General features: G+C 57.6%; 1 protein-coding gene across 4 annotated transcripts; it reads right to left on the bottom strand.

Moving 5' to 3' along the window:
* Positions 1-353: 353 nt before the first annotated feature.
* Positions 354-20,185, bottom strand: ARVCF (ARVCF delta catenin family member). Of its 4 annotated transcripts, none has more exons than XM_049764595.1 (18): positions 19,962-20,185; positions 11,440-11,598; positions 10,794-11,320; positions 9,640-10,139; positions 8,992-9,175; positions 8,251-8,368; positions 7,774-7,945; positions 7,245-7,262; positions 6,141-6,212; positions 4,572-4,699; positions 4,238-4,388; positions 3,396-3,594; positions 3,102-3,213; positions 2,896-2,986; positions 2,522-2,575; positions 2,116-2,201; positions 1,426-1,545; positions 354-1,053 (listed from the first exon to the last, which is right to left on the bottom strand). In XM_049764595.1, exons 1-17 carry the CDS (start codon positions 20,169-20,171, stop codon positions 1,438-1,440), a joined length of 2,889 nt encoding a protein of 962 aa, XP_049620552.1. In that variant the 5' UTR covers positions 20,172-20,185; the 3' UTR covers positions 354-1,053; positions 1,426-1,437. The 4 variants fall into 4 exon arrangements, with proteins under 4 accessions (XP_049620552.1, XP_049620554.1, XP_049620553.1 ...); XM_049764597.1 differs by lacking the exon at positions 19,962-20,185 and adding an exon at positions 15,655-15,761; XM_049764596.1 differs by lacking the exon at positions 7,245-7,262.
* Between the last annotated feature and the right edge of the window lie 1,652 nt (positions 20,186-21,837).

The raw sequence follows: 21,837 nt of genomic DNA, 5'->3' as shown, positions 1-21,837 counted from the left end.
AAATCGCTCCTGGCAGGCTCAAGGGACCATATGGGATGCCAGGGATGTCAGTGGCCGTGTGCAAGGCAAACACACTACCGCTGTGCTATTATTGCTCAAGCATCTAAGTGGTTAATGTTCTGACCACACCTCAGAGGCTCCCACAGATCTCAGCTGGGGTCCAAGGTGCCAGAAATGTAGTTTTGGACCCTTCTGATCCAGGAACGAGCCTTCTCTTTAGAAAGGGGAACCGAGACTGGGTGCTGAGCGCCCACAGGACACTGCAACGATCCCGCGGGGCACCTCTGCCCACCCACATAAGGAAGAGCCATTAAGACAGCTGAGGCACAGGAGACAAGCACACGAGACAAAAGTTCCTTTGTTGTTTTTTTAATTTTTAAGTTTTCTTACAAAAATTGAGATGTTTACCAATACAGTTGTCTTTTGGTTTTGTCTTTAATGCTTTTTGTCAGTGTTTTTCTTCTGTTTCTAAGTCTTAAACAGCAGGCACTGAACAGCAGTCTCCCCACTGCTGCCACCATACCCCCAGAGGGGTAACTAGGCCGCAGCAGCCCTGGGCAGTCTTTCAGGGGAGCCCCCACTGATGGAGCTCCACGCATCCCAGAGTGGGGGGAACCCAAGCACAACCTGACTCCCATGTCCAGGCTGGCCCCCTGGAACAGCACTACACCCCTGGTCTCTGTCATCAGGGTAGGACTTGAGGTCCTGAGCAGCAATTCCCTGCCCTGCCTGGCTGCCTGCCACCAGTTCTCCCACAGGCCCCAAAGCCAGTCACAAATTCTCTCCAGTGGCTTCCCCGGGCCCCACCCACCCATCTCCTCCCTCTCACTAGCTCCCAGCACCAAATCCAAGGGCAGCACAGCCTGGGGACGGCAGGGGAGAAGGGCAAGGAAGGGAGGAAGGAGGCTGGTTCAGAAAGTCAGCCTGGATCCGCGAGACACTGCCAACCCCTGCCTCTTGGGGGCTCCGAGCACCATGGCAGGGTCTGCAGGCAGGGCTGGAGTTTCCTTCCCGGGAGTTGGGTCCCTAAGAACAGCTGGCTGAGCCTGGGCCCTGAGGGGGTGAGAGGGGATGGTTGGCTCGGTGGCTGGCACCAAAAGCAAAGCAGATGAAGGTGAGCACAAAAGTGTTAGAGTCAGGGTGGACCAAGTTGCTGGCATGTGGGGGCCCTGTGCTTGGGGCACTTGCAGAGTTTGGGGAAGAGTGGGGAGAGAGAGGTAAAGGGCTTCCTGGCAGCACAAAGCCTGGAGAGGGGTTAGCCAGGGCTGCAGGTCACAGAGGCTCCCTCCTCTCTGATCTTGGTCCACCCTTCACCAAGGTAAGCATTTGGGCAGCTGAATTTGCAAGGACAGAACATGTGCAGCCAGCAGAAATGAATGAGGTGTCCCTGGCTCACAGGATAGAAAAGCAGACACAAGAACGTACCAGGCGTGCAAGCTAGACCCAGGAGTCAACAGGATGAGGCTTGGCGTCCCCCACGGCGTCCACCAGCCGGACCGAGGGCCTGTTGGGCCCAGGAGGAGGGGCCTTCCTGCTGGGCTCCAGCTACATCAGGCGGTTGGTGGAAGGGACAGGATGGCATTCAGGGCAGAAGAGAACAGATTAGTGGGGAAGCTGGGGTCAGGGACCACGATGGTCATGAAGAGGGTGGGTGGATATGAGGGCAGATCTGAGAGAAGGGGGACCTAGCCACTGCGGTGAGAAGTATGGAAGCACAGCAGCCTGTGCCCAAAGCCAGGGCATGGCACAGAGCAGGTGCCAGGAGGCACTCTGGAGGGAGGAGGACTATGTAGATCCTTGCCCACACACACATGCAGCAAAGGGTGTGGATGTGCTTACTCGGAAGCCCTCACCCTGTGCAGTGTGCCAGGCAGTGGGCCCTGTGCCACGTCCCCTCATCTACTGCAGTGGGAATGGGCTGCAAACCACACAACACATCCTTGAGCTGACTCTGACATGAGATTCCCAGGGCCAAACCACTAGCCCTGGGCCTGGTCTCCTGTCCCAGCTGTCCCAATCAGGGAGGACCCCTGGATCCCGACCAAACCCAGCATCCAGCCTGAATCCAGGAAGCCCAGACGTGCCTCCCTGCTGACCACCTGCACAGTCACTTACTTTCAGGGGCTCCTTCTCAGAAGCTGCCCCCACAAGTTCATTGCCTCGGGCTTTCCGCTCCCGCCGGTCCACTGTGGAATAACCGTCTGTGGGAGGGAGGAGCGGGAGCTCTAAGGGACAGATGTCCCTTTTCACGCAGACTCAGGGGATCAGAGACTAGAGGACCATGCCAGGTCTCCTCCCAGCCCTCACAACACCATGCAGAGGATAGACCAGACACCCGAGCTGGGCACTGGATCTGGCAGTCCGCCCCTCACCCCGAGCAATCCTGGAACAAATATTTCTGGTCCTGCCAGCGTCTCCTCGGAAAACCATGTTAGAGCCAACACAACAAAACAGCTTGGCGGCTGTATACCCCTGCTGCTCCCTGTGGGGACCCAGCAGCCTCGTGTCCGCCTGCACTCACCAGGGCCAAGGGCCTCCATGGGGATGGCGTCCCGGCTCCCAGGCTTCTCACCATCTGCCAGGCATAATGCACAAGGTGGGCATCAGCTGGGTGCAAACCAGCTGGTTACAGTGGGGGACATGCGGGGTAGGATAAGTGCGCACGCCACAGCCCACCCAGCCTCAGGGGCCCTGAATGTCACCAACAACTTTGTACCCTCTGCCTTCTGGCATCCCCTCCCCAGTCTGGCACCAGCATGGCCAGAAACATTCGTGGGAAAGAGATCCCCTATATTCTTGGGAAGCTGCCAACCTTCTCTCCTACCCCTCACTACCGAGCGTCCCTAGCTGGCCAGAGGTACCTCTGTGATGGGGTTCAGGCCTTATCCCACTCACCAAGGCTCTTGTCCACCAGAGGCAGCGTGCTATCATCAAAACCTCCTGGACTCGACATTCCCTTGGGTCCCTTGTTGTTAGCAGCAGTGGACTAGAGGAAGGAAAGAGGAGGGTGGTGGAGGGTACAAAAAGAGATGGGGTGTGTGTGTGTCAAGAATGCTCCCACGGGGACCCCAGCCAGGAGAAAAGAAGCCAAGGAAGGCCACCTGGAAGCGTGCCTTGGTCCAGCCGTCCCTTTGCAGGGCACCTCGAAGCTCCTTGTAACTCCACACAGTTTGCAACACGTGGGATGCGGCCTTGGCCTCCCGCACAGATTGACTGCGTGGGCAGAAAGGATATGGTCAGGGAACGGCAGTACCAGGCTCTAGCTCTTTCCTCCATCACTCCACTCACATGGTTCCACCTCCCAGGTCCTGCCCACCATGGCCCCACACTCCCAAATTCCGCCCACCAGGGACCTGCCCTCTGATGGTTCCACCCACAAGCTAGGCCCCAGGCACCTGGCACCACCCAGGGCCACTAGCGCAGGGACACCACGGGCCTGCAGGAGCGAGCGCGCGTTGTCCAGGCTGTCTGACACAATCTCATGGATGGTATTCAGCACCGCGACGACCGTGTCCTCCTCAAGGCGGACCCCGGGCCGTGCTGGGGCTTGTGCATTCCGCACATTTCGTACCAGCTCTGTCATTGCGTAGCTTCCTGAGGGGCAGGATAGGGTGTAGTTTAGGACCCATCTCTGCCCTTCCCTTGCAGCAGGAAGGGGCAGGATCCTGGCTAGAATAACAAGAGGACCCTGCAGCTCTTTGGGGAGTTGGCCACTCTCTCAAAGGCTTCAGGAAGACTGAACTCTTCTTTTTTTGGGCCTCACCCGGTGACACTCAGGGATTTCTCTTGGCTATGTAATCAGAAATTGCTCCTGGCACGGGGGACCATATGGGACACAGGGGATCGAACTGCGGTCCATCCTAGGTCAGCACGTGCAAGGCAAATGCCCAACTGTTTGTGCCACTGCTCCGGCTCCAAGACTGAACTCTTTTTTTCTTTTTTTGGTTTTTGGGTCACACCCGGCAGGTCTCAGGGGCTACTCCTGGCTCTATGCTGAGAAATCGCTCCTGGCTGGCTTGGGGGACCATTTGGGATGCCGGGATTCGAACCACTGTCCTTCTGCATGCAAAGCAAATGCTCTACCTCCATGCTATCTCTCCGGCCCCCAAGACTGAACTCTTGAAGACAGGGCTAGTGAGGAAGGAACAGCCTGGTTCCTTCATAGAAGACCCACTAGTGATGACCCCCAAGCCACTGCTCCCACTTCCCCATTCAGGATCAGACACGGCATCCTCACCAATGAGGTCTTTATTGCGACGGTCCAGGGAGAGGTTGCGCAGGGCGATGGCCACGGCGCGGACCACCTTGTCAGTTTCTGACTGCAGCAATTCCACCAGCACAGGTAGGCCACGCTCTTTGCGCACAGTGGCGCGAATGTACGTGGCCCACTGTGGAAGACACACACAGGGTCAGCCACTCTCCTACCTCGGCCTTGACCACTCCCTCTCCCTCCAGCTGGGCCACCTGCCCGCCTTTCCCCCCAGGATGCTGGGGAGGTGCTAGGTCTCTCCCCTGCCCACCAGCCCCAGCCTCCAGCCTGCATAAGGCCTGGGCCAGTCCTGGCTTCTCACCATCCAGTTGCCAGCACTGAGGTTCTGTAGGGCTCCCGCCGCAGCCTCCAAAGTGTTGAAGTTTCGGCTCTCGGTGAGGAGAGAGAGGTAGAGACGTACCACCTCAGGCTGGTACAGCAGCTCAAAGCCTAAGCACAGGATACCGCCACCCATGGTCACACACCATGCAAGGAAGTCCCCCCCTCACTCCCTCTTTCCCCCTCTGGTCAGTGCTTCTGCAGGGAAGGTTGGACATCAAGGCATTTGCCCTGTGGGCCAAGGAGATGATTCCAACCACCGGAACATTTATTTTACACATGGGAGTTCTGTACTTCATCCTTGGCATCATATAGTTCATAGAGCATCACCAGAAGTGGCTCTCACAGTGCCTAGCAGTGGTGCTAGAAGTTAGACATCTGCCTTGCCCAAGCTAGCCTAGGATGCACCACGGTTCAATCCCCTGGGCTCCCATATGATCCCCCAAGCCAGGAGCGATTTCTGAGCGCATATCCAGGAGTGACCCCTGAGCGTCACCGGGTGTGACCCACAAACCAAAAAGACAAAAAACAAAACAAAAAACAACAACAAGGGAAGTATTTACCCCTTAAGGCTACCAAAGAGGGAAAACACTCCCATTTCACAGAAGAACAAACAGGTTCCTTACAGATATGGCAGGTTTAGTTGGGGTCACTCTTTCCTAATTGTGCTGCCAGAAAAAATGGGTTGGATATGCCTGGCAGCCCCACAGGAGTGGGATGGGGAGAGATTCCACAGTCCTAGCAACTGGGCTGGTCTCCCCATGCCTAACAGGGACAGTGTGGCCAGGGCCCTCCCACAGCAACAAGATCCACCCTCTTGGGCAGCAGGGTGAGCCCTCTTCTCGGCAGTGACCAATAGTCCTGGCAGGAGGACCTGGGCACCATCTAAGAATCTCTACCTCTCCTATCCCTCATCAGTGGGCAGCAGAGTGATCACACGTTGTTCCAAAGTCAGCCTGCACCTATGGCTGTACCTGTACCTATGGCTGACTATAGGTGTTTCCCTCCACCCCATTCAGGGTCTCCCACCAGGCAAGCTTCCCCCCCACCTCCAGGACTGGGCCCTTGAATTCCACTGGGAGGATGTGAGTTTGTGGGGTGGGCTATGACTCACAGCAGAGTCCCTTGAGCTAGAATAGAACAGGCACATAACAAGGAGATAGGAGGGCAAGACCCGTCTGGCATCCTGGCCTGACTGTGTCCCCTTGGCTTCCAAGCCTAGCTGGCTGACTCTGCCTTTCTCGGCTGACACAGATGTGATATGTGACTGCCTATCCTTCGCTGTGCACAACACTTCAGTCCCCATAAGTCACCCACATGCTATGAGATTCCCCAGAGCCCCTCTCTCTGTGGTTCTGTACCTATCCTGTCTGAAGTGACATGCAGCACTGATCCCAATCCCAAATACTCTAAGCTGGTGCCCCCCCCTCCACTAGCCAGTTGTCCTGGGCACCCACATCTATGAGCCTCAGTGTGCCCACTGGAAGGCCTTTGGTCTGCGTGGTGGCACTGTCTCACTGGTTGAGCAGCCTTGCTGACTCCACCTTCTCACCTTTGGCGGCCTCGGTTCGCTTGGGCAAATCCAACGTGTCGAAGTTCCGGTCCATCTCACCATCCTTCTTTCCTGGAACAGAAGGCAGTGGAGGATGAGCAGGATCCTGCATCAGGAAGGCAGGCAAGATCCTTTTCCTGCTCAGAGCCCCCAGGCCCACTAGTGAACACTAAGAGGCCCCAAAAAGGGAGTGTCACAGCGGAGACTGAGGGAGCCAGGATTCATCCCTCTGCTTGTCTGGAAGCTACACAGCCAGCCCCCCACAGTCTCCTTAAGGCTGCCCAGCATGAGAACTAAGTCATCAAGAGCCCAGACTAGGCAGCTGGACAAGAGGAGATGGGTAAGTAGAATAGGCTTTATGGCACATTACTACAGGACTGAAAATAACCATTTGAGCACAAGAGCCAGAGAGATGATAATACAGTATGTAGGGCATTTGCCTTGCCCACAGTCAACCTCCAGTATCCCATACGATCCCCCAGCATTGCCAGGAGTGATTCCTGTGTGCAGACCCAGGAGTAATCCCTGAGCACCACCGAATGAAAGCTTCCCTCTCCAGGGTCAGACTACACTATTAGGCCTAGCCCAAGCCTTAGCACCTCCTGACCCCCAGCTGTCTCTGCACATATCCTCTGGGGTCTCACTGCCTCCCAACTCTCCTGTTTCAGGGTGTATCTCTGCCTTCGGAAGGATTCAGAGACCTAGGGCTTGTGTCCAGTTTGTGGGATCTTTGTGTTGCTATTCTGCCTGGGCCACACAGCACCCAGTTTCCCTGGAAGGGCACAGCTCACGAGTAAACGTAGGGATAGCCATACCATAGACTAGATGCTACCCAGCCTGTGCTCAGCCCCAGCTCCATAGACTAGATGCTACCCAGCCTGTGCTCAGCCCCAGCTCCAAGACTAGCCTGCTGGACAGCCATTCCAAGGTGACAGGGGGCCAGCCAGGGGCTGAAATTCCTGTCACAGTTGTCATGGAGATCGCTGCCTGGAGACAGGGCTAGGATGGGGTGGGGCAGTGAGGCTGGCAAACCCATTGGTTGCCATGGAGACAGCTGCCTGGGCCCTGGGCCAGGCCTGGGCAGCAGGGCAAACAGGGACTCACCTTGGTGGAACCACTCCTCTGGGACAGCCGGAGGAAGCAGAGGAGAGAGGAGATGAGCCTGAGTGGGCAGCACCCCTCCTGCCCTCCTGGGGATCTTGACTCCCCAGTGTACACCTGGGCTGAGCAGATGGGTTGTGGAACCTCACCCCAACTAGAGCTGGGGCCCAAGAGCCTCGAGCAGGACAGGAAAGCCACGCACAGGCTCCACCTCCACCTCCAGGTGTAAGAGACACACGTGAAGGCCAGTGGGGGAGCTGCCCAGGGCTTCCAGCTCTGCAGACACCCTTGCCAGCAGCTGGCAGAGTAACATCTACGTGGATCCCTAACCTGGGGCTTGAAGAACCTTCCAGGAGCCAGCATGGCTAGCACCAAGTTCCCTCTTGGGGCCCCACACAGCAGACAGAGAAGGTGGGGCCTGGGAGCTGTGGCCCACCTGGCTGTGGATGATGGGGAGGAGTTTGGGCACAGAGAGCCTCTGGCCTGGGGGAGGAAGGACTCCTACAGCACTACCCCAGTCCCGACCACACACCTTTGACCTTCTTGCCACCAAAGCAGCCAGCATCTTCCCGCCTCCGGCGATGGGAGCCCACAGTGCCCCCTGGGGGCCCGGGTTCCGACTCCTGGTACCTGTCAGCCCCCGGCACCTCCTTGTGCACGTGGTAGGACAGGTTCCGCATGATGCACACGCAATTCTCCACCGACTGTGGGGAGAGGGGAGCTGGTGGGCAAGAGCCACGTGGGCCTGGGGCTGCTGACCCACCCAGGAAAGACGATGTGGCCAGTGGGCACCAGAGGCTCGGGGGCAGAGACCAGGACTTTTGGTCTTGACAAAAACTGCCAAGAGGCCCAGAGAAGAAAAGGACATCACTAAACATACTCCGGACCTGGGCCATGGTGGCTCATCCATATCGTAGTGCTTGTTGCCCCCAGACCAGCACACCCTCCCCCCAGTGCCACCCAGATAGCTTAGGACCCTGGAGGACTTCTGCCCGTTCTTGCCCACCACCTTATTGTCCGTGTCCTTCCTGCCCACAGCAGACTGCAGGGCATGCAGCAGCGCATCCACCAAGCCTTCGCACTCCCGGAGTCGCCGCCGGGCCTCTGCACCATCAGAGCTCACATTCCTGGGTGCCAAAAACATGCCTGGTGACCCCCACTCCAGCCCTGGATCCTGTCTTCATTGCACAGCCCTGCCAGGAACGTGGGTGGAGGGCACTAGCCTGACAACACACAGCAGATGGAACAGTGGGGCTGGATCTCTAGGAACCACATCTGGGTTACTCTGAGTACTAGGTTACCCTGGGCTCTTGCTAAGCTGGAAGGGGTCAGGGGTGGATACAGCAGACACAAGGTTGGTCCCCTCCCCCACCCAGTGGGGCTTGGAAAACATGGTATCCCAAGAGGTCAAAAGGAAATTGAAGATCCAGAATTATCTCTGGGAGGGCCAAAGTCACAGTGAGGTGAGATGAAGTATCTGAGGCAGAGAGGAGAGGCCCCAGCGCACACCGTGATGGGAGTGAGATCTGGGCTGCAGGGAAGGAAAGAGGGACCCCCACTCAACAAGGTGGCAGGCCTGCCCACAGTGCCCACTGAGGATGAGGAACAGCCCATCCCACCCCACTCTTGGGTGGATCTTCACTATTCTCTGGTTGTGCAAGATCAGGGCCCAGGTGCATGTAGATGCCAGCGCTGAGCTCCAGCCTCCAGGTGCAGCCCCCCCGTGGCTAGGAGAATGGCTCTGGCCCACCTCAAGCAGCCGGATGTGTTCTTAAAGACAGTAGTCCACTCAGCATCCCGCGGCTTCGAGTCCTCGTTGGGCTCGCGCTCCCAGCCCGAGTGGGGCACGATGACCTCATGGGTCAAAGTCTGCAGGCCATGATCAATGATGACCATCTTCAGGGGTTCATAGGATGATAGGTTCCAGAGGGTGCCTGCAAGGCACACGGACAAATCCTGCTGACCACAGGCGTGGTGCCGCAGCTGGCACCAAAAGGCTGCAGGTAATGGCTAGCCCTGACATGAATGGGTTCTGCCTACTGGCACTACCCAGCAGGGATAGAGCCCCCAAGAGGCTGGGGAACATGGGAAGGGCTGAATGTGCAGGAGTTTCTCTTGCCTGGGAGGGACAAAGGGCCATTAGGGCTGGTCACAACTAGGGAGACACCATCACACCTTCCACTTAGCCTTAATCACATGACACTGCTTGGCTGTCTGGGTTCACCAGGGTACAATCCTCACCACTGCTCTATTTGGGTGAACAGCTGTGGTGGGGATGAGGACCCAGTGCCCATCCTATCATGGTGGGAGAGTCCAGACTAGGGAGCTGCTACAGAACAAGGCATCTTCCTTGGCAGTGAAGGCCCCAGAGACGTCCCTTCCCAGGGGCACCACTCACCTGTGACAAGCTCCCGAACCTCGCTGTCCCGGGCGGCCCGCAGCAGGCGCACCAGGGCAGGAACACCCCCGCAGTCCCGGATGGCCGCTTTGTTGTCCGTGTCCCGGCCGAAGGAAAGGTTCCGCAGTGCCCCGCACGCCCGGCGCCGCACCTCGGCCCGCGGGTGGTCCAGGAGGGCCACGAGCAACGGCAGCCCCCGCAGCTGCCGCACACGCCGCTTGATGCCCTCGTTTTCAAAGCACAGGTGCTGCAAGTAGGCAGCTGCATTGGCCTTTACGGGGTCCACAGGGTGCCGCAGCATGGCAAGGACCTCGGGCAGCTCAGGATCCCGCCATCGCGGCTCCTTGCGGGCACTGTCAACCGAAGGCGAGCGCCGTACCATGCGGTCTAGGCTGCCCAGGCTGCCCCTCTCTGGCTGGGCCAGGGGTGCTGTCACGGCTGGGAAAGGGGGCCGCTCCTCCATCAGTTCGCCACCTTCATCCGCCACATCCTCGTAGGCCCTGTTGAGCAAGCAGGTGAGCAGCTCTCAGGAGCTGCCGGCCTACCCACCATCCCGACTGACCACAGGGCCAAGCACTGGTAGCCCTGTTCCCTGACCCCCAGCGTGCAGTAGGAGCCACACTCAGCCGATGCCACCCTTCCTGAACAGGGAGCATTCACTGCCCTCACCAGGTGTGCCCTGCTCTGCGTTATGCATCCATGAACAAGCATTCATGACTGGGTCCCATCTTCTTAGCAGACCCAGTTGTCCTACTAGGGGACAGGTAGCCCACTACAAAGGGCTGTCTCCATCAAACCCACCCCTAGGAGGGGTCAAGTGTCTCCCCCCTGGCCACAGGCTTACAAGCCCAGTCTGGGCTGTGACCACAAGCTTTGGCTAAGAAAAAACCCAGGGCAGAGGGAGCAGACCCGAGAAGGGTGGGGACCAGGATTCCAGATGTTCAAGGCATGGGACCCCCCACACTCAGAGGGACGCTTGAGCCTCTGGCTGGAGACAACGTCAAGTCAGTCCCTCAACCCACTATCTCAGGTTCTGCCCAGGAGAAAGATGAGGCCATGTAAGCTCGAGGAAGAGAAGCCTGGCTCCCCATGGGGTACTGTGGTGCAAGTGAGAGGTGCAGCTGTCTGGAGGCAGTGGAGGTAAGGGTGCTCACCTGGCACGAAGGCCCCGCCCACAATCAGGCCGCCTCCTGGGGGCCGTGCCATAGTCAGACTCCAGCTCCGGGCCCCCCTCGTCCTCCGCAGCCAAGCTACGTGTATCGTCCTCCAGGCCGTAGGGCTCCGCCTGGAAGCGCTCGGGCTGGGAGCGGCCGGCCGGAGTCACGGGCTCAGGACCCGAAGGGAAGGGCTCACGGCGGCCGGGTAGCGTGAAGCAGCCATCACCGGGGCCTGGGCCTAGGGGACCACCACGCTGGGGCCGAGTGCCCAGGCCCCGGGACAGGCTGCCGTAGCTGGGCACTTCACGGGGCTCGGGCCCATCAGGGAAGCCGCCCCCACTGCTGATGTAGGCGCGGGAGAGCGTGGCTGCTGGGACACCCCCACGCAGCAGGAAGTGTCGGTCCAGGGGGCCATCAGGGAAAGGGCCGAGTGGGGGTCCGCTGTCCAGCAGGGGGAGGCCATCTGGGCCCACGGGCAGCTGGCGTACTGTTCGCGTGGTCACCGTCTTCACGGTCTTAGTGACCTGGCAGACAAGTGGGCAGCCAGTGGGCCGGACAGTCTGAGGGGCCCAGCAGTCACCACCCAATGGCAAATGGGAAGGCCCCAAAAGATATAGCACCCCCACCCCAAGCCCGGCCCTACCTTCGTCTCAGTACGCCGGGTAGTACCATCTTCTGAAGTGACGATGGACACATGAGACGTGGGGGTGCCGGGGTCCTCCTCTACTGTCACCGTCTCCTCCAGCACCTCGGGAGCCTCTGGCATCGTGGCCAGCGAGGCCTCACTGCCTGGGCTCTGCTCCTGGGCAAGGAGAGCAGAACCTGGTGAGAAGCCCAGGCCTCTCTCTACTGGTCTGCAGTGAAGGGAAATGTGCCTCCCCTCTCTGGAGCCCAGTGACCCCAAGACCTGTCTCAGCCCTGGGGAGGAGGGGGGCAAAGACACATGAATGCTGCCCCTCCCACTCCCTGCAGGCAGACTGGCATGTGAGTTCCTGGTCTCAGAGTGCAATCGTGGCTGCCCTGTCAAAGCGAAGATAAAGCCAGTGGCTCTAGGAAGCCAAGATGGCGCCCAATTCGGTCCTTTCCCAATATGGCTCAGCAGCTTGCTAGATCCTCCTAGCACCGTGCACCTCCTCCAGGCCCCACCCCAGAAACTTGGGTGTGGAAAAGCCTCAGGTTCATGATTTCACCTAGTGCTAATGACAGTGGCAGCTGCCAGAATCGATGGTGCCCAAGGCCAGCTAAATGCCCTCAGGGGGCTGAAATGCTCAGTTACAAATGCTCAGTGAGCTCAGGAGATGAAAATCCCCAAGTTCTTTGCAGTCTGCATAAACTCAGAAGTGGGCGTGGACTGACATTTCTCTGCTGGGCCAAGTCTCCTGAGAGCTTGGTCTCCTATCAGAGAGAATAATTCGAGCCAAGGGGACTCACCTGATCCACGGTGGCATCCTAGTATGCTGCCTCTGCATGCCCACAGTCTTCCCAACCTCCGCCCTCAGCTCTCAGTCCTGGACCTCATTCCCCACTTACTGGCTTCCCTCCACTCCCTCTCCTCCCTGCCATTAGCCCTGCAGGGGGCAGTGAGACTTTAGAAGACACCAGACAACTTCATAAAAAGGGAAATGAAGCAGGCAAAGACTGACCAGCAGTTCACTCACTGCTAACTGGAAACCTCTCCCTGCGTTGCCAGCCTTAGCCCTACAGTGTGCCCTGAGAAGGAAGTGGGAGGCCTGCTGGGGGACCACCCAGGATGGACAAGCACCATCCCCTGGCAGAGAAGTGAACTGACCCACTCGTGGCGAAGTGCTGAGGTACTGCCCGGGGACCCAGGATGGTCCTGTAGTGGAAGGCTGCTCCCCAAGATCATCACTCCTGGGGTGTCAGCTGTCACCTCTATATTTGGCCACTGTGGGAACAAGTGTGTGTGGGCACCAAGCTCTCTCTCTCTCTCCTGGGCCCCATGGGGAGCTAGCTAGTCAGCACTCAAAAATGGGGTTGAGGCACCCTGAGAGCTGCAGGCACAGGAAAGGGACAGGGGCAGAGCTGGCCTGAGGGCTCCACATGCTGCTCAGGAGGCGAGTCAGTGTGTCAGTGGGCAGTCACGAAGTCTCTAAAAACAGCCCTTTCCCTCCTGGTTGGGCAGAGGCTCAAGGTTACTCTAGCACCCTGATTCTCCTCCTGGCATTCTGGGGGACGGTATAGTTAGGAGGCTGGTGAGGGGGGGGGAGAAGGAGAGCACCCCACAGCACCACCTGCTAACACCAGACCAGGGAGCCCAGCAATGGGATCCCGAGGCCCTGAGAGGCCCTGCTGGCAAATGACCTCAAGATGCTAAAAACAGATCATGACTTCACCCATGCAGGCAGGCAGTAGTGTGAGTCAGCCAATGATCAGGGAAGCCTGGTCCATTACATACTGGGCATGAGCCCGCAGATGGAGCCCTAAACACACACACATGTATGATATGCCTGGCCCCCAAGCATGTATACACATGTGTGTGTGTCCCCTAAGAGTCTAGGCATTCTGTGAGTGCTTCTCATGCACCACTCAGCACCACTTTCCCTAGGGACACATATGTGGGATGAAGCTCTGCCGTGGCTCTTGTCTTCTCACATGCAGACTTCTGGGTTGTCTGAGAACTGGCAATAGATGGGGCCCATAGTTCTTAAACATGGAGGGACCCACCTATGACCAGAGCCTCTGAACCATCAGTGGGTGGAATGTGGGGACAGATAAGAGCTCAAATATGGGATCTGAGGCCAATAGCCAACACAGTAGGCGCGGAGTATCTGGACCCTCAAGGGTCAGTGAAGACAACTGTGTCCTTTATCTACCATGCAGGTCAATCCATCCACATGAAAAAAGCCCCAGCTCCCCTCTATGCCCAGATGTCACAATGAGCCTACAACCTAGTCTTTCCCTACCTCCCCATTGGGCCTCTGCCTGCCTTCATCTAGAGTCTAAACTCATCCTATTCCCATGTATGGCCCTCAGGTCCAGTCTGCAGAGACTGCTATCCAACCCAGGTTTTCTCCAAGCTCCTTGCCTAGGGTTCTGAGCTGGGAGTCAGCCTGGTCCACTTCAGAAAGGGGAATCCAAACATTTGCTGCAGTTCTTTTTTTGTTTTGTTTTTTTTTTTGGGGGGGGTCACACTGGCAGCGCTCAGAGGTTACTCTTGACTCTACGCTCAGAAATCACTCCTGGTAGACTCGGGGGTCCATATGGGATGCCGGGATTCAAACCACTGTCCTTCTGCATACAAGGCAAACGGCCTACCTCCATGCTATTTCTCTGGCCCCTTTGCAGCAGTTCTTGAGGATCCCAAGGCATAGAACTGTGCCCAGGTGCACAGGTGCCCGGCTCATACCCAAGGCTCATCTGCTTCATATGAAAATAGGCAGAACCCTGAGTGCCAAAACCAGGGACTAGCCACTATAAGGCCAGAGCCAAGGCATGTGGAGGAAACGCAAATGGTCCAGCGCTTGGGCAAAGGCTTGCCCTGAGATTCAGGAGGGTCAATGGAGAACATGGACTGAGAAAACAAGCCATGGGGGCAGCAGGATCTGGATGAGCGTCCCCTAGGACCCATCTATCCATGCTGTCTGCACTCACAAGATGAGGACCCATGGTCCCTATGGTGAAAAGCCAACATATAGGTAGGCATCCCATCATGTCCATGGCATCACCTGCTTATATATACACAGGTGCTGGCTAAGTGGGGCCCCTTACCCAACTGCCACAATCCCAGTGCAATCTCCAGAGTGCATGGAATGACTGGCCGCCAGCCTTGAGCAGGTGGAGGACAGGAGTAATGGGACCCCCCCTCTACCAACACTCCCTGGGGAGCCAGCCTGGACCCCTAGAAGCTCTCTCCTGTCCCTCAGACCCTGACAAACCTCTGCAGCAGGGACCCACCTGCCAGTGTTTCCATGCTGAGAGGCGGGGAGGCCAAGGACAGGGGGTGCCCAGAAGGCAGGCTCACTCACACATACACACACACACACACACACACACACACACACACACAGCCCTCCCCCAACCCCCCCCCCATCTGAGACCCTGTGTCAGCATTCAGACCCTGGGGGGGCGTGGGCACAGAAGAGAGCAGAGCAGGCAGGACAGGTGGTCATGGGAGGCGGGGTCTCTCCAAGGGGTGGGGGAACCAGGGCAAGTGCTGCTGCTCCAGGCAGTCAGCCCCAACCGGGTGCCAGGGGGCCTGCCCCCTAAGTGCAAAGCGCGCCACAGGAGCCCACCAGGCTCCCCATCCATTCTACCCACCCCAACCTGGAAGGAAGGGAACTCCAACCACAGAGACCTCCTTGCCTCCTCTGCACGTGGGCAGGGCACCCCCCAACCCCTCAGCTCACGTGCACAGCGGTTCTGTGACCACTTTGGGAGGTCCCAGGCAGGTCCCAGGTTAGTCGGAGCCCCCCACCCTGGGTCGGGGAGACCCTAGAGACAGGCTTCCCTGATCCAGTCTGCCTGGCTCTTGCAGACAGAGAGAGAAAGGGGGCCACCAGGGGCAAGCCTTGCACCCCAGCCTGGTTCCCCACCACCACCACCAGCACCAGCACCAGCACCTGTCCTGGCTCTGGGCCTAGCCAGCTAGTCCCCCGGTCCGCTTGCTCCTTGCTGGCCTGGCCGACCCGGCCCGAAGTGGCCAGCCAGAAAGGATGCAATCCTGGAGCGCAGACAATAGCCGCCTCCAGCCCGGCCCCGCGGCTCCGCAAAACAAAAGCGGGTCCTGGAGATGGTTGGGGTGGGAGAAGGCCGGCGCCCTGCCTTGCCCTGCCCTGCCCTGTCCTGCCCTGGCCGGTGCCCACCCAGCCTCGCCCGGGGGGCCAAGTTGCTTCCCAACCTGTCTGAGTTCGGCCGGCATCGGGCCCCAGGTTCTGCGGGCCTGGGCCAGGCGGTGCAGGAGAGAGCCCGGACAGCGCGCGCTCGGCTCCGGAGCCAGCCTCGGCCTCCGGCTCCAGGTCGGCTCCGTGGACTGGATCCCCCGTGGGCGGGCGGACGGTCAGGCCAGCGGCCAATCGGCGGGGCCGCACCCAGGCGGGGCGGGGAGTGGCGGGCGAGACACCGCCTCCACGCGCGGGCTGGGTGGGTGGGTGGGTGGAGACTCCAGGCGCCCCGGATTCCCTTTTGGCGCGCAGGCGGGTGGAGCCCCGCTCTTGGCTTCATCTCTCCGCCCCTGGGCTCCAGGGGTGCCCCGATCCCCGACTTAGGCCAGCAGAGAGAGGATCCAGCCCGGGAATTCAGATCATTCGCCAGCTGGCTTTTTTTGGGGGGGACCGGAGTTTCCCCTGTGCGCCCCTGGGAATCGTGCGAGGCCACCACCCACTCTCAGTTGGAGAGCCCCCTTCCTGAGAACCGGAGTGGGGAATAGGGGTGGGGATTGTTGAGTTGGTTGGTGATGGGGTTATCCAGGTCTGGCCCTGCTCATCTGGATACTCACAAGAGGCCCAAAGACTCCCTCCACCCCACCCCGCCTGAGCACCCCCTAAGAAATATTAGTACTGCACTGGCCCACTTTTGGCTTGGGTCTTTTCCCCTATCCAAAGACAGAGACAGACTGACTTGGTCATGGTTCCTCATGCGTATTAAAAAGACAGCACTGGCCTAGAGAGATAGCATGGCGGTAAGGTGTTTGCCTTGCAATCAGAAGGTCGGTGGTTCAAATCCCAGCATCCCATATGGTCCCCTGAGCCTGCCAGGAGCAATTTCTGAGCTTAGAGCCAGGAGTAACCCCTGAGCACTGCCGGGTGTAACCCAAAAACCAAAGACCAAAAACCAAAAAAAAAAACCAAAAAAAAAAAACAAAAAAACAAAAACAAAAAAAAAAAAATTATAAGGGGCTGGAGAGATAGCATGGAGGTAAGGCGTTTGCCTTTCATGCAAAAGGTCATCGGTTCGAATCCCAGCGTCCCATATGGTCCCCTGTGCCTGCCAGGAGCAATTTCTGAGCATGGAGCCAGGAATAACCCCTGAGCACTGCCGGGTGTGACCCAAAAACCACAAAAAAAAAAAAAAAAAAGACAGCACTGGTGGGGCCCGGAGAGAAAGCATAGAGGTAGGGTGTTTGCCTTGCATGCAGAAGGATGGTGGTTCGAATCTCGGCATCCCATATGGTCCCCCAAGCCTGCCAGGAGTGATTTTTGAGCACAGAGCCAGGAGTAAGCCGTGAGCACTACTGGGTGTGACCCAAAAAAAGTCAGGACTGGCCAGAGCTGTGGCAGTGGTAGGGCGCTTGCCTTGCACGCAGCTGACCCAGGACAGACCTGCGTTCCATCCCCAGCGTCCCATATGGTCCCCCAAGCCAGGAGAGATTTCTAAGCGCATAGCCAGGAGCAACCCCTGAGCATCACCTGGTGTGACAAAGAAAAGACAGGACTGTTGGATGACCCTGGCTCAAGCCCCTCTGAGGCCATGGGGGGGGCTTATACCCTCTCTCCTTTGGGATGTTTGGTGGTGGTATGTAGAGGGAAAGGTTAACTAGGGCTTCTCCTAGGAATATGCCCACCCACCCACCATGGAATCTAAACTGGTGGGACAGGTAGACACAGGTGATGGGGATGGCTGTGGGGCCACCTCTTGGTCACACCATGCCAAGACAAGACACTCTTTGGACCACATACAAGGAATACTGGCTCTGCGATGATAGACTAAGTCAGTCAGGAAAGTTTAGTGAGTGAGGCAAAGAGGGCCCCTGGTCCAAAAAGAAAAGAGCCTGCCCCCTCCCCCCAGGGTCTTTCTTCCACCACACACTGAGAGGTCAGTGGCTCGAACATCAGTGTCTATTGTTCTCCTCCTGAGCCTCAGGCTTCTGACCTGCACAAGAGTGAGTCACCAGGTCCATAGTCTTCCACCCATGACTGCCCCAAATGAAGGCTTGGGGTTGAGTAGAGGACTAAATCACAAAAGAGAGGTACTTGGACTGCGTGCTACATTTGAACAGTTTGTGTATTTTCCCTAACTGCACCAACCATCACTACTCCAGCCACGTACTAATCTTGGCCTAGCCCAAGGGTGGCCAGGTCCCTTCGTGTGTCCCTCCCCACACTGTGAGAGCCAGGCTTGCTCTGCCCAGGCATCCAGAGGAGAAAGCCTTTCTGCAATAGGATACAGTGGAGGCCATCAGGACTAGGTACACTGGCAAAGGAAGCATGGCAGCACCAACCGTGGGGACAGTCTTTGACCTCTATCCTTTTCCCTCAGCTCCAGACCATGCCGTCCCTCCTCCATGCTTCAGGCCCCTGTGCTGACCCTGAGGGAGCCATGCAGCTTGGCAGGTGGGTCACCAGGTCCCTTCTGCTGAGATGAATCTAGGAAGCACTAAATAATTGGGCACTAAATAGACCATGCCTGGTCTGCATGGCATGGTGCCCCCTTTCCCTGTCCTCCAGCTATCTCCATTAGTCCTGTGGGTCCAGAATACAGGCTTGTCCCATCTCAGCTTAAGAAAACCCTCTCCTAGGCTAGAGGGATAATACAGTAGGAAGGAAATTGCCTTGCGCATGGCCTACCCAGGATCCATCCCCAGAATCACATATGGTCTCCAAGCACAGAGCCAGGAGTAATCCCTAAGCACAGCTGGGTATGACCCAAAAACAGAAAGGAAAAAAAAGATGGAAAAAAGGGAGGGCAGTTGAGAGAGAGGGAGGCAGGAAGGAAAAAAGGGAGGGAGGGAGGGAGGGAGAGAGGGAGCAGAGAAGGAGGGAAGGAAATCTGAGAAAGAAGAGGTTGCAGCAGTGTTTGGGAAAGGGTGACAGGAGGCCTGCGCTTTCCAGACCAGAGACCACTCCCAGCTATGGAAACATCTCTTGGTACAGCTTCTGGGTAGAGCCAGAACTCCAGGATCTCTCCTCCAGGAGGGCTGGTGAGAGTGCCTGGCACCTGAGGGTAGCTTCCGGGTCACTGGTTCTCCTCATATGAACCAGAAAGGTTGTTTTGCCTCCCCCCAAAAAAGTGTGCAGGTGCAGACCTCCACCAGGGCAGTGCTTGGGGCTCACTGGGGGTGACTCTTAAAACCAGACCTACCATGCCTCGACCCCAACTTCCTATAGGCACTGGCTCAGCATATAGGAATATCACACCCCAGGATCAGGAATGAGCTTGGGGTATCAGGAAAAAGGAGGCTCTCCAGTGGTAGGGCTGCAGACAGGCTGCACCTCTGCAGTTGTCATTGGTCTGAATCCTGAACCGGACCCTAGGCCAGACTGTGCATTGACGACCTAGTGGTGAATGAGGGTGTCAAGGCTCAGGAGTGGCATCTTCTAGGTCCCTCTTCCTTAAGGACTGGGCCCCACAAACCCAGGGGCCAGGTCAGGGAGGCCAGGAGCTGCAGCTACTCTGGTTTCTGAGGGCAGGTGGCCAGCAGGGCTGGAAAAAGGGAGATCAATATGCCGAGCAGGCGGAGGAGCAGCAGCCAGAATAAGGAGTTCCTCTATCTAAGAACCCAGGCTGGAGAACTGAGGAGCCACTGGATTTCTCTAGGCAGTCCTCAGTTCTGAACAGGTACTGAGGAAATAATATGGTGGCCCCCATCCAGAAATCTCCTCTTCCCTTAGCTCTCAGGAAGAGTCTTCCCTGCCTATTCCCTACAATCAAACCTCAATAATTCTACCTTTCCCAGCTCTGTACCACCATGCTGAGAGCCAGGGGCTCCCACTACCCCTGGAGACCCCAGGACATGCCAAGGAGGGTGAGAACTATCTCTTCAGTGGTCCAGCTCTTAAGAATCCTTTCCCAGCATAAGACCAGGGGCTACAGAGAAGACAGGCTGCTCAAATCCAGGGTCCCAGTGAAGAGCAGTGATGAGAGGAAAAATGGAGGCTGTCAGGCCCCCCTGAACTGCACACAAAGCCTATCGTTTCCTCACTCTGGGGCTGCCCTATTGGTGTACATGAAGGAGAACATGTGGGTCAGGAAACCCCAAGGCAAAACCAAGTTCAGGCTGACCACTGAGCCCTGAAGACACATTTGAGTGAAAAGAAAGTATTATTGAGGGTCAGGCAGTATCCTTCCCCCTTGGATTCTGCTTACCCAAGGGATATCTCAAGACCTCTTGGCGTCCCCTTCTCCTCCACTCCCGGAAGCCCCAGCAGGCACCCAGGCTTGGCTCCCCACCTGCCTAGCTCCACCCTTCCGGGGTCACCTGACTGTTACCTGCAGGACTAGCTGCTGCCAGGCCATTGGCAGGGGCTGCCCACTGCCCAGGCCACCACTGCCCATGCCGGGCTGCTGGGCGCGCTCCAGCTGGAGAGCCACATTGCGCCGTTCCTGTTCCAGTGCCCGTGTCAGACGCTCGAAGCGGGCCTCCTGCTCCTTCACAGAGGCCAGGATGCTGGCGGCCGAGTGCACGTTGCAGTCCTCCATGGCTGGGACACCTGCTGGCTACAAGCAAAGCAGAGCAAGGTCAAGGCACAGCTGGGGCTGTCCCAGGCCACCTAGGCCTCCTCCCATCACTGCACACATAGATCCTCCAGCTCACTTCCTAAAGGAACGTCCGGCTCTCGGGAGACAAGCCACATTGATTACATTCTAAATTAAAAGCTATGAATCTGAGGCTAGCCGGAAGCAACTGGCTCTCTTCCTGCAGGGCCAAGAGCTCTGACCTGGCTTATTCCATTTCGTACTGGACCAGAGATCCATAAGCATATGGAGCTGTTGTGAGTCACGCTCAGACCTTTCCAGCCCTCTGCTGCCCCTAGCCCATGCCTGCTCACCCTGACCCATGAGAAGAGAGTCAACATTGCTGGGTACCCAGGATGCTGAGGCAGTGGGGGTGTAAGAGGACACTGGTTTACAGATCAGTGGTCTGGCCTACACGCACAGCCACATGGACCTAGAACAGGACAGCATCCGTCCATGTGGCAGGAAGCAGCCTAAGCATGTGCCTGGGGAGTGGCCCACAAGTCCGATGGCAAATCAGGAATAGAGGTGGATGGGAAGAGCCTGGCATCCAAGACCCAGAACTTGGGGAGAATCAGGCTTGCCTTAGTTCTGGCCTCAGGGTGCCCTAGCAAGTGCTGGAGGAGCAGAAACAGGTGCCGAAGAGGCCAGAGAGCTGGAGTGACAGGCCAATTCTTTCCTCACCATATGCTTTCAATTATCTTTCATGGGCAGAAGAGGAAGCACTATGCACCCTAAGGGTATGCACTAATGCATAAGGGTCTGAGCTTAGAGATGTGGCATTCTAAGAGCCAACCCTGCCAGCCACTAGTCCTAGAGGAGCCCAGTGACCAAGCACTGGGCTTGGTGATACCCATTCTTACTGGCCAGAGGCACAGTTGGGGCTGGTGGATACAGGGACAGGACAGGAAAAGGGACACTTCAAGGGGAAAGGATGCCTCAGAACCCAGTGTTATGGGACAGCTGAGTCAACAAAGGCCTGGCGAGGGCAAGAAGTCAGCATAGGTGCCAAAAGCTGCGTATCCCCTCCCCAGTACTTGCCACACAAACTAGGCTGTCAGCCAGACCATGAACTGTCAGGGCCAACAATGTTCAGAGCGATGTTCAGAGCCGGAAGAAAGGGCTCAAGTGCAGCTCAGGTCCCTGGTCCAAAGGGGATAAAGCTCCCACTGAACGGTACATCCCACATGGGCACGCAGGCCCTGTGCAGGGGCTAACCTGGTGGGTGTCAGGATTAGACATGGCTTATGCTATGTGAGAGACAGAGCATGGAGGGCAGGGGTGGGCAGGCTCGGCTGGGGGTTAGAGCCAGAGTTTCTGCCTGCACCCCCAACCTGAAAGGCTGCACATTCCTTTAGGATCCAAAAGTAACATGATGCTGTGTTCCAGGGGGCTGAAGCCAGGTCACAGGTGGGAGGTAGAACTATACCCAGGGAACCCAAGGAAACATGTGGGTGCCCCACAGGGTAGGCTTCCTCTTCCATTCACACTTCAGGTCTCGCCCCATCCCCCCAGTGACCCAGGTCCCAGGACCCAGTAGACTGGGCAACAACAGCTCACAAGACAACTACAGCCCCTTTCCTGCTCTCCGCCAAGAACCCATCCTGACTCCTGGATCTAATGAGCCCCC

This window comes from Suncus etruscus, chromosome 17 (genome assembly GCF_024139225.1).
Source record: "Suncus etruscus isolate mSunEtr1 chromosome 17, mSunEtr1.pri.cur, whole genome shotgun sequence".
Classification (NCBI taxonomy): domain Eukaryota; kingdom Metazoa; phylum Chordata; class Mammalia; order Eulipotyphla; family Soricidae; genus Suncus; species Suncus etruscus.
Note: the sequence above shows the minus strand (reverse complement) of the source record. Positions and strands in the feature narration are given on the sequence as shown.

Excerpts from the sequence above, each read along its gene's own strand:
- ARVCF (XM_049764595.1), bottom strand. The coding sequence starts at position 20,171 with ATGGAGGACTGCAACGTGCACTCGGCCGCCAGCATCCTGGCCTCTGTG. Across the intron at positions 11,599-19,961 it reads GGCAGCAGCTAGTCCTGCAG|GAGCAGAGCCCAGGCAGTGA; the intron begins GTAACAGTCAGG and ends CTCCTTGCCCAG. Across the intron at positions 3,595-4,237 it reads TCGCAATAAAGACCTCATTG|GAAGCTACGCAATGACAGAG; the intron begins GTGAGGATGCCG and ends CCTGCCCCTCAG.